Below are 11,561 nucleotides of genomic sequence, written 5' to 3'. Positions count from 1 at the left end.
AGCTGCAGCTTTTAAATTAATCTTAAACCAAGTTTAGCAACCAAAACCAACTGTGTATATATAGCCGTGATGGGGAACCTATGGCACACGTGTCACAGGTGGCACGCTGAGCCATATATGTGGGCACGTGAGCGTTGCCCTAAGTCAGCTCCAGCGCACCAGCCAGCTGATTTTTGGGCCTTCCGGGCCCACTGGAAGTTGGGAAATTGGCTGTTTCTGGCCACCAGAGGGTCTCCAGGGGGCTGGGGAAGGCTGTTTTTGCCCTCCCCAGGCTCCAAAAAAGCCTCTGGAGCCTGGGGAGGGCAAATAACGGGCCTATTGGGTAACCTTTTTGCCGTCGTGTGCCAAAAGTGGGGGAAGCACTGGGAGGGGTGTCGCGTGCACATGCACAGGGGGGTAGGGCTTGAGGGGCATTGAATTATGGGTGTGGGCACACACATGCGTGACCCCCCTGCACTCCCCCTGATTTTGGCACACGACAGCGAAAAGGTTAACCATCACTGATATATAGGCTTCGAAAGCGTATAGGTAGTCCTCGACTTACAACAGTTCATTTAGTGACCTGATTTTTCATGTTTCATTTCCTTCTGACCTTCCAGTTTGTGAATCCATGAATTCTCCACCCCAAGCTTTTACAACAACATAGGTGTTACAACAACACTGAAAAATTTAATTAATGACTATTTTTCACACTTATGACCGTTGCAGCCGTCTGACTCATATTTATGACAGTTGCAGTGTCCCTGGGTCACGTGATCCCCTTTTACGACCTTCTGACGAGCAAAGTCAATGGGGAAGGCAGATTCACTTAACAACCGTGGGACCAACTGACCAACTGCAATGATTCACTTAATAACTGTGGCAAGGAAGGTTGTAAGATGGGACAAAACTCACTTAACAACTGTCTCGCTTAGCAACAGAAATTTTGGGCTCAGTTGTGGTCGTACGTCGAGGACTACCTGTATAGGATGAGAAATCAGACTGATGGCCGTTTCTTTTCAACAAAGGAAACAAGAAAGGAAAATCTATTGCTGTAGTCACTCAGGCTACGATTGATTTATTCCTATAGAGAGTTTTTATATTGCTTTTCTAAGAAAATTGTGACTTGCGGCTTTCACCTAATGTTTCTAAGGAGGGGACTAAGCCCCGCTGAATTCAAGAGAATTAATTTAGAATTGTGCAACGCTGGTGTAGCTTACCAAGGGCGGAAATCAATTATTATGGATAAAGTGTGTTTTGGAATTCATTGTTGGAATATATTTTTATGGGACAACTGCAGTAGTATTCAGCCAGTAGATGGCAGTGTTTACTGTCATCTGTGTGGATCTATGGTGTATGTTCTTTTGCTCTAAGTAGAGTTCCCTGTTTCCTATTACAGTTAAACAGTTGAGCAGTAAAGCACATGGTGACTGTACTCTTTGTCCACCACTCTGTGGTGCTATGGATTTTTCTAACAATATGGTTCACCACACTATAAATATCACTACACTATAAAAAAAGATGTTGAGACTCTAGAAAGAGTGCAGAGAAGAGCAACCAAGATGATGAGGGGACTGGAGGCTAAAAAAATATCAAGAACGGTTGCAGAAACTGGGTGTGTCTAGTCTAGTGAAGAGAAGGACCAGGGGAGACCTGATAGCATCTTCCAATATTTGAGGGGCTGCCCCAGAGAGGAGGAAGGGGGTCAAGCTATTTTCCAAGGCACCCGAAGGCCAGAGAAGGAATAATGGATGGAAACTGATCAAGGAGAGATTCAACCTAGAAATAAGGAGGAATTTCCTGACAGTGAGAACGATCAACCAAAGGAACAGAAGTTGCCTTCAGAAGCTGTGGGAGCTTCATCCCTGGAGGCTTTCAAGAAGAGACTGGACTGCCATCGGTCAGAAACGGTGTAGGGTTTCCTGCTTCGGCGGGGGGTTGGACTAGATGACCTCCAAGGTCCCTTCCAGGTCTGTTATTCTGCTTTTGATTGATATCAAGGATTTCTCCAGGAGGCTCAGAAAAATTAAAATGGTTTTCTGCAGCTACACAATCAAAATTCCACTTCTTTTTTAGATGTCAGGCATGCAAAAAAAAAAAGAGGGAGGGACTTTTCTAAGCAGCTGGGGGGGACATATTGATTTCTTTAATCTTTCTGTGGACACTCAGGATAACTATTAATGTTAGTTTTCTGGCCTAATTTGGTAGAAAAAGCATACAGATAACCCTTGATTTACAATTGTTGGTTTAGCAACCGTTCAAAGTTACGATGACACTGAAAGGAGGGTCTTATGACTGGGTCCTCGCACTTACAACCGTCGTAGCCCCTCCACGGACCCGTGATCACAATCCTGAGACTATATTTACGACAATTGCATTGCAAGTGATTTGCCACCTTTCTGGCTGGATTTCCGACACGAAACGTCAATGGGAGAAGGCAGATTCATTTAACGACCGTATGATTCACTTAGCGACTGCCGTGCTTTGCTTAACAGCTGTGGGAGGCGGGTGGGGGAAAGACCGTAAAACCGGGCACGACTTACAGAACAACGTTAAGCCTTATCCAACGCTGACCACTTTAAGACGGGTGGACTTCAACTCCCAGCATTCCCTAGCCCGCCATGCTGAACTAGGGAATTCTGGGAGATGAAGTCCACCAGTCTTAAAGTGATCAACATTTAACACCTCTGTTGTAGAGGCTGAAGTCTTTGGAGAGCTTCTTCCACACACACACCCCAAAAATATAAGATTTAATCTAATCAAGCTTAGCTCGTTGTATAAATGCAGCCCAAATGTCTGACTAAGGCAGTGTTTCTCAACCTTGGCTGTTGGACGATGTGTGGACTTCAATTCCCAGAATTCCCCAGCAGCAGAGCTGGCTGGGGAATTCTGGGAGTTGAAGTCCACACATCGTCCAGCAGCCAAGGTTGAGAAACACTGGACTAAGGCTAAGCCCACCATCCCAAACCAAAGAAACTCATTTGAATCTTAAGCCACCAATGCTGGTTTATTCACATAGACCTCCGCCCGTGTCCTTTCTGGTCAGATTTATGGACGTTCTCTGCATGGCTTGGTTGGGACAAGGAAGGGGGAAGCTAGGGGCAGGGGTTTCGGGGGTTCTCCACGACCCTCAAGATTGGGGGAAGGGTTTGAGCTGGAGGAGGACTTCATCTGCCATCATCTGGGCCACTATAGGTCAGCAACCTCCTCGGAGGCGGCCTTGGGCCCTTCCTCAGACCTCGTGGTCACCTTGAACTGACGCCTCAGGAACCCGCCGTAGCGCTTCTGCTTGTCCCACTTGAGTTTGGGACGGATCCTGCGCATGAAGCCCCCGTAACGTTTGTGAAGGTCCTCCTGGTCGCCCCCATCCTCCGCTTCCTCGGTAGTACCCGCCACCCCGGAGCCCCTCTTGGGGAACTTGCGGAGAAAGCCTCCGTAGCGTTTCCGCTCTGCCTTGAGAGAGGCCAGATCGGGCTCCTCCTCCTCCTCCTCCTCTCTGTGGGAGACCAGATCCCGAATTTCCAGCATCTCCCGGTTGTCTTCTTCGGCCTCTGGCTCTGGCCCTGCCCTCTCCGCCATCTTCTGGAAGAAGGCCCCGTAGGACTGGCTGGCATCTCCCTTGGTGAGGGCACTCTGTTTTGGAGAAAACGGGAGAGGAGAAAAAGGAAAAAGAGGAGGAGAGAAGGAGAGCAGAGAAAGAGAAGACAAGAAGGAAGGAAAAGAGGAGGGAAGTGAAAAATATGAGAAGAGACGATAGAAGGAAATAAGAGAAGAAAGGACAGGAGGAGGAGAGAAGAAGAGAAGGAGAACAGAGAAAGAGAAGACAAGAAGGAAGGAAAAGAGGAGGGAAGTGAAAAATAAGAGAAGAGACAATAGAAGGAAATAAGAGAAGAAAGAAGGAGGAGGAGAGAAGAGAATAGAGAAAGAGAAAACGAGAAGGAAGGAAAAGAGGAGGGAAGAGAAAAACAGAAGAGACGATAGAAGGAAATAAGAGAAGAAAGAAGGATGGGAGGAGGAGAGAAGAGAACAGAGAAAGAGAAGACGAGAAGGAAGGAAAAGAGAAGGGAGCAGAAAAACAGGAGAAGAGACGATAGAAGGAAATAAGAGAAGAAAGAAGGAAGAGGAGAGAAAAGAACAGAGAAAGAGAAAACGAGAAGGAAGGAAAAGAAGAGGGAAGAGAAAAACAGAAGAGACAATAGAAGGAAATAAGAGAAGAAAGAAGGAGGGGAGGAGGAAAGAAGACGAAAACAGAGAAAGAGAAGACGAGAAGGAAGGGAAGGGGGAGGGAAGAGAAAAATGTGAGAAGAGATGATAGAAGGAAATAAGAGAAGAAAGAAGGAGGGGAGGAGGAGAGAAGAAGAAAACAGAGAAAGAGAAGACGAGAAGGAAGGGAAGGGGGAGGGAAGAGAAAAATGTGAGAAGAGATGATAGAAGGAAATAAGAGAAGAAAGAAGGAGGGGAGGAGGAGAGAAGAAGAAAACAAAGAAAGAGAAGACGAGAAGGAAGGGAAGGGGGAGGGAAGAGAAAAATGTGAGAAGAGATGATAGAAGGAAATAAGAGAAGAAAGAAGGAGGGGAGGCGGAGAGAAGAGAACAGAGAAAGAGAAGACGAGAAGGAAGGAAAAGGGGAAGGAAGAAAAAAACAGGAGAAGAGACGATAGAAGGAAATAAGAGAAGAAAGAAGGACAGGAGGAGGAGAGAAGAAGAAGAGAAGAAGAACAGAGAAAGAGAAGACGAGAAGGAAGGAAAAGGGGAAGGAAGAGAAAAGCAGGAGAAGAGACGATAGAAGGAAATAAGAGAAGAAAGAAGGAGGAGGAGAGAAGAGAACAGAGAAAGAGAAAACGAGAAGGAAGGAAAAGAGGAGGGAAGAGAAAAACGTGAGAAGAGACGATAGAAGGAAATAAGAGAAGAAAGAAGGAGAGGAGGCGGAGAGAAGAGAACAGAGAAAGAGAAGACGAGAAGGAAGGAAAAGGGGAAGGAAGAGAAAAACAGGTGAAGAGACGATAGAAGGAAGAGAAGAAAGAAGGAGGAGAGGAAGGAAGGGGGAAGAGGAGAGGGGAGAGGAAGGAAAGAAGGGAGGGGAGGGGAGAGGAAGAAAGGAAGGAAGGAGGGGAGGAAGGAAAGAAGGGAGGGGAGGGGAGAGGAGAACAGTGAGAACAGTTGATCGGTGGAAAAGCTTCCCTTGAACCTTGTCTGTGTTTCTGTGTATATCAGCACACCTTTTCACACTCACCTGGGATCTGCCGGCCTCCTCCGCCTCCTCCTCCTCCGTCGGAAAGGAGGTTAAGAGCGAGAGGACCCTCTCGCACCTCTGCCACTCCACGCTGGACCCCGAGAGACTTTGGCACCCCAAAGCACAGCGCTGCAAAAAAAAAAAAAAAAAAAAAGACAGCCAAGAGAATTACAGGTAGTCCTCGTTTTACGACAGTTCGTTTAGTGACCGTTCGAAATTACAACGGCACTGGAAAAAAAAAGTGACCGATGACCGTTTTTCACACTTAACGACCTTCGTAGCATCCCCAGGGTCACGTGGTCAAAATTCATTCACTTGGCAACTGACTCACATTTATGACGGTTGCAAGGTGCCCCGGGGAGGGGGTGGAGTGTTGTCACGTGATCCCCTTTTGGACCTTCTGACGAGCAAAGCCCATGGGGTTGACTCAAAGTCGAAGCGATTCACTTAACAACGGCGGCAAGAAAGGTCGTAAAAAACGCGCTTCACCACTGTCTCACTTAGCGACACAAATTTTGAGCTCAGTTGGGGTCGTCATTCAAGGACTACCTGCATTCTATTCCCTTATTAAATGCCTATATTGCCTATCACCAGGGGTGGGCTGCTGGTGGTTCGTAGGGGTTCGGGAGAACCTCTAGCTAAGATACTGTGCAGTTCGGAGAACCCCCAAATCCCACTCCTGGCTGGCCCCGCCCACCCCTCCCCTCCCAGGAGTCCCCACGCGGCCCGTTTTGGATACAGGTAAGTGCAGGGCGCATGCAGAGGCTCCGGGAAGGTGAAAAATGGGCCTACCGGAAGTTTGGGAAGGCCGGAAACGGGCCCGTTTCTGGCCTCCAGAGGGCCTCCGGAGCCTGGGGAGGCTGTTTTAGCCCTCCCGGATGCTCGAGGAAAACCTCCGGAGCCCGGGGAGGGCAAAAATGCCACCCCACCCCACCCCGCCATGGTGCAGGAGGCCGACTAGGCCACACCCACCATGGCCATACCCACCCAGCAATCGGGCAGAGAACCCCTTGCTAACATATTTGAAGCCCACTCCTGCCTATCCCACTTAATGACTGCAGGTGGTTTACAACAACGCATCGTCTTTTTTTGGGGGGGGGGGCATTCCTCCCAGGGACCTTCTAGCCAGCACAAGGAGCCAAAATCAGCCTGATGGCTTCCCTCCCTTCAAAAACGGGCTTTAAAGCGCTGTGAAGTGATATATAAGTCTAAGTCAGTGATGGCTAACCTTTTTGCCATCCTGTGCCAAAAGTGTGGGGAGCGTGGGGGGGGTCACACGCATGCGTGCCCACACCCATAATTCAATGCACACACCCCCACGCATGACACCACCCCCGCGCTCCCCCCCGCTTTTGGCACGCGATGGCACGGTGGGCCCGGTAGGCCCATTTTTCACCCTCCCCAGGCTCCAGGGACTTTCTTGGAACCTGGGGAGAGCAAAAACGGCCTTTCCTGAGGAATTCTGGGAGTCGAAGTCCACAAGTCTTAAAGTTGCCAAGGTTGGAGACCCCTGACGTGGATGACTGAGAAGCTCCATAGACAGTCTTCCGGTCAGCGTCTGTTGTAACTTACTAGAGGGTTGATGGGCCTCTCTCCATCCTGGTTGTGAAGAACACACAGGCAACACCGAGAAACACAATCCCAAGAAGCGGAGAAAGCCACCTGGAGATAGAAAGCCAGTCCCCAAAGCTGCCAATCCATGTTTCCCAGAAGGTACCTGGAAGGATGGAAAGACAAGTCAAGAATTAAGAGCAATTACTCATCAATAGAAAAAAGTCTACGGAGATTCTCAGCCATCCAGGTCACAGGGGTCCCAAAAGGTGCTTTTTTTCAAGAGGCAACTGGACTTTCTGGGTTTTCTTTGAAGACGTTTCGCTTCTCATCCAAGAAGCTTCTTCCGCTCTGACTGGATGGTGGGGAAAGGAAGGATTGATACTCCTTGCAGACAGCTGGTCGTTTGCATCCTTTTAAGCGTGCGGCCCTGCTGTGAACCGGTAGTTAAAGGTAAGTAGAACCCACCCCTGGTGTGCTTCTGTGTGTGTTTTGTGTGTAAAATTTATTTATTCGTTAAATCTCTGTGCCACTCATCTCCTCTACAAAGTGACTCCCCTATAATATATATTATATATTGTGTGTAAATAGAGAGAAAACCTGACTCCCTTCTAGCACTGATGATGTTGCCTATTTGGGTCATGCAATGTCTACAAGAAAGCAATCAAGCTCAGAGAGCACCAAGGACCCCATGGTGGTCCTCCTCCTCCTCCTCCTCCTCCTCCTCCTCCTCCTCCTCCTCCTCTTCTTCCTCTTCCTCTCCACAACCCCCACTCCCTTCCAGCACTGATGATGTTCCCTAGTTTGGTCATGAAATGTCTGTAAGAAAACAACCCAGCTCAGAAAGCACCAAGGACCCCATGATCATTACTATCTTCTTTCCTCTGAGAATTCTACAGTTCTACAGAGGAATTATTGAGTCTGTCATCTGCACCTCTATAACTGTCTGGTTTGGCTCCGCAACCCAACAAGACAGACACAGACTTCAGAGGAGAGTTAGAACTGCAGAAAAAACAATGGCTACCAACCTGCCTTCCATGGAGGACCTGTATACTGCACGAGTCAAAAAGAGGGCTGTGAAAATATCTACAGACCCCTCGCATCCTGGACATAAACTGTTTCGACTCTTACCCTCAAAACGACGCTATAGAGCTCTGCACACCAGAACAACTAGACACAAGAACAGTTTTTTCCCCAAATGCCATCACTCTGCCAAACAAATAATTCCCTCAACACTGTCAAGCTATTTACCAAGACTGTATTAATATTCTTCTTCTCTTCCTTACTAGTATCTATCTCTTCCCATACTACTATAACTATGTTGCTTGTATCTTTCAATTTATATTGTTTTTATTTGTTTCCTAGTACGATTTGATAGTTTATTAGTAACCTTGACTATCACTAAGTGTTGTATCTTTTTATTCTCGATGAATATATTTTATTCTCCTTATGTACACTGAGAGCATATGCACCAAATTCTGTTCTATGCTATGCTATGCTATGCTATGCTATGCTATACTCTGTTCTGTTGTATTCTATTCTATTCTATACACTACACTACACTACACTACACTACACTACGCTACGCTACACTACACTACACTACACTACACTACACTACACTACACTACACTATACTATACTATACTATACTATACTATACTATACTATGTTCTGTTGTATTCTATTCTATTCTATTCGATTCTGTTCTATACTATACTATACTATACTATACTATACTATACTATACTATACTATACTATACTATACTATACTATACTATACTATACTAATGTTCTGTTCTGTTCTGTTCTGTTCTAATTCTATCCTATCCTATCCTATCCTATCCTATCCTATCCTATCCTATCCTATCCATGTTCTGTTCTGTTCTGTTCTGTACTGTTCTGTACTGTACTATACTATACTATACTATACTATACTATACTATACTATACTATACTATACTATACTATACTATACTATACTCTGTTCTGTTCTGTTCTATTCTATTCTAATACTATTCTATTTCTATTCTATTCTATTCTATTCTATTCTATTCTATTCTATTCTATTCTATTCTATTCTATTTAATTCTAATTCTCTTCTCTTCTCTTCTCTTCTCTTCTCTTCTCTTCTCTTCTCTTCTCTTCTCTTCTCTTCTCTTCTCTCAATGGAACGCACAAAGACTTAGACTTTCCGAGATGCGCCCACCAACACTTCGCTTACACACTTCGTCCCCTCATCCGGTGAACCGTTCTCGTGCCCTCAGACTCAAACTAGGCCCAAGCCGGATCCGTGTCCTGAATTCCTGTCAGAAGTTTAAGCTTCTTCCCGGGTGACATCACTGACTTTCTTAGCAAACGTCCCTTAATTGGGGCTGATGGAGAAATAGAGAACGCACACTCCGAGATTCATTTGTGCTAAATTAAGCTGTAATTTGAATGATACGCATTATCATATGTCAAATTATCAGCCTGAGCAGAACATAAATTACGCCGAAGCTGCCGGCTTCGACAAAGTGGCATGAATCACGATCCGATCCTGAATCGTTTGGCGTTTTTCATCTGCTGATTCCAAATTGCCCTTAAGAGGGTTAATTAATGGCGCCTCACAACATGATTGAAAGATCTGAGGGCCGCCATTCGGGATACACACACACGCACTTGGGATAACAAACTCAGAAGTCTGCTAATTCTAAATTGTTAACACAAAGCAAACTGCAAACTCAGAACAGATGAAATACGGTCATTTGAAGGAATGATTTGAGTCACGGTCATTTATTACAGGTAGTCCTCGAACTTACAACCGCAAGGGAGCCTGAAATTTCTGCGGTTAAGTGAGACATTCGTTCAGTGAGTTTTGCCCCCTCTGACAACCCTTTCCTGCCGGGTCGTTGTTAAGTGAATCACCACCGTGGATAAGTTGGTAACACCGTTGTTAAGTGAATCCGGATTCCCTCCCACCCCCGATCCATTTTGCTTGTCGGAAGGTGGCAAAAAGGGGATCACATAACCGCCGCCCCGGGAAGCTGCGACCATCATAAGTATGAAGCGGTTGCCAAGCGCCTGAATTTTGATCACCTGACGGATGCGACAAAGATGGTAAGTGTGAAAAACGGTCATAACTTCAGTCACTTTTCTCAGTGCCGTTGAACCGTCGCTAAATGAAGTTGTAAGTTGAGGGATAACTGTATTTCTATAACTACCCGGTTTGGCACAGCAACCAAACAGGACGCAGGCACAGACTCCAAGAGATAGTTAGCAGAGGTGGGTTTCAGCAGGTTCCGACCAGTTCTGGAGAACTGGTAGCGGAAATTTTGAGTAGTTCGGAGAACCAGTAAATACCATCTCTGACTGGCCCCACCCCCATCTATTCTCTGCCTCCTGAGTCTGAGCTGAATGGGAGGGAATGGGGATTTTTCATTTTCATTTTTTCATTTCATTTTATTTGATTTATATACCGCCCTACTCCCGAAGGACTCAGGGCGGTGAACAGGCACAAGATAAAACACATAGAATACAAAAATTTAAGAGCAGAAATTGGATTAAATCAATTTAGCCCAAGACAAATTTAAAACCCCCAGGTTAAGAACAAATTAAAATTTACATTAAAAAGAGAATGGGAGAGGTTAGGCCAGACCAGCCTGGTGAAATAAAAAGGTCTTGAGAGCGCGGCGGAAGGTGCGTAGATCCGGGATCCTCCGTATCTCCGGGGGGAGCTCGTTCCAGATAGTAGGTGCCCCCACAGAGAAGGCTCTCCCCCTGGGGGCCGCCAGCTGACATTGTTTGGCCGACGGCACCCAGAGGAGTCCCTCTCTGTGAGAGCGTACTGGCCAGTGGGAGGCCGTTTGCGGCAGCAGGCGGTCCCGTAAATAACCAGGTCCTAAGCCATGGAGTGCTCTAAAGGTGGAGACCCCAGGCATGAGATCAAAGTAGCAGATGAAATAAAGGCAGAGTTTCAAATGCATAGTTGTCATTGCCATCTTAATTGTGTTGCTGCCCAGCCTGGGCCCACCTCTGCAGTTCAAAGTTTTATCAGTTGAACACAGATAAACACACCGGTAGGAAAGTTTAATGTTGATTACCTATTTATTTATTAGATTTTTATCTGCCTTTTTTACTGTCAACTCGCGAAGCATCCCTGGCCTGCTCTCGAGTTGCCATAGGCCAGGGGGGGATGGGAAACCTGCGAAATGGCATGGCAGCCCAAGACAGATGCACATTCCAGACTTATCTCTCTCAAGGCTGCATCCCAGGGTCACCCACAGCAGCCGAGGGGAGTGACTTCTACAACCCGCAAAATTGCTCCGTTGGCGAATGTGATTGATGACACACCCTGGGGGGGAGGGGGGAAACAGGGACATGATTGGGGCATAAATTACATAGGGTCAGAACTGGCTCCACTTGGGAATGTGCCGACATGAAGCTCCTAATAAATAACTGGATTTCTTTTGAAACTTGGCTCAAGGCTCATGATTTAATTAGGGCATCCGTCGGAACCCTGACATTTACTTTGTAAGTAACTGAAGGTGGCAAACATACCTAATATTCCTTCCTGTTTTCCCCACAACAACAATACTATGAGGTGAGTTGCACTGAGAAAGTGACTGGCCCAAATTCACCCCTCCTGTTTTCATGTCTAAAGTGAAACTAGAACTCACTGACTCCTGGTGATTGGCCCAAAGTCACCCAACTGGCTTTTAATCCCTGAAGCAGGATTAGAACTCACTGATTTGATTGGCCCAAAGTCACCCAATTGGCTTTCATGCCTAAGGCGGGACTAGAACTCACCAACTCCTG

General features: G+C 46.6%; 1 protein-coding gene across 1 annotated transcript; it reads right to left on the bottom strand.

The window, feature by feature from the left end:
* Positions 1-3,168: 3,168 nt before the first annotated feature.
* Positions 3,169-6,912, bottom strand: PDYN (prodynorphin). The gene is made up of 3 exons (XM_070940243.1): positions 6,784-6,912; positions 5,212-5,340; positions 3,169-3,612 (listed from the first exon to the last, which is right to left on the bottom strand). Exons 1-3 carry the CDS (start codon positions 6,910-6,912, stop codon positions 3,169-3,171), a joined length of 702 nt encoding a protein of 233 aa, XP_070796344.1.
* Positions 6,913-11,561: the final 4,649 nt, after the last annotated feature.

Source organism: Pituophis catenifer, unplaced genomic scaffold (genome assembly GCF_029215685.1).
Source record: "Pituophis catenifer annectens isolate HBS135680 unplaced genomic scaffold, rPitCat1.0.hap2 SCAF_3, whole genome shotgun sequence".
Lineage (NCBI taxonomy): Eukaryota > Metazoa > Chordata > Lepidosauria > Squamata > Colubridae > Pituophis > Pituophis catenifer.
Note: the sequence above shows the minus strand (reverse complement) of the source record. Positions and strands in the feature narration are given on the sequence as shown.

Excerpts from the sequence above, each read along its gene's own strand:
- PDYN (XM_070940243.1), bottom strand. The coding sequence starts at position 6,912 with ATGGATTGGCAGCTTTGGGGACTGGCTTTCTATCTCCAGGTGGCTTTC. Across the intron at positions 5,341-6,783 it reads AGAGGCCCATCAACCCTCTA|CGCTGTGCTTTGGGGTGCCA; the intron begins GTAAGTTACAAC and ends TTTTTTTTGCAG. Across the intron at positions 3,613-5,211 it reads AGGAGGCCGGCAGATCCCAG|AGTGCCCTCACCAAGGGAGA; the intron begins GTGAGTGTGAAA and ends TCTCCAAAACAG.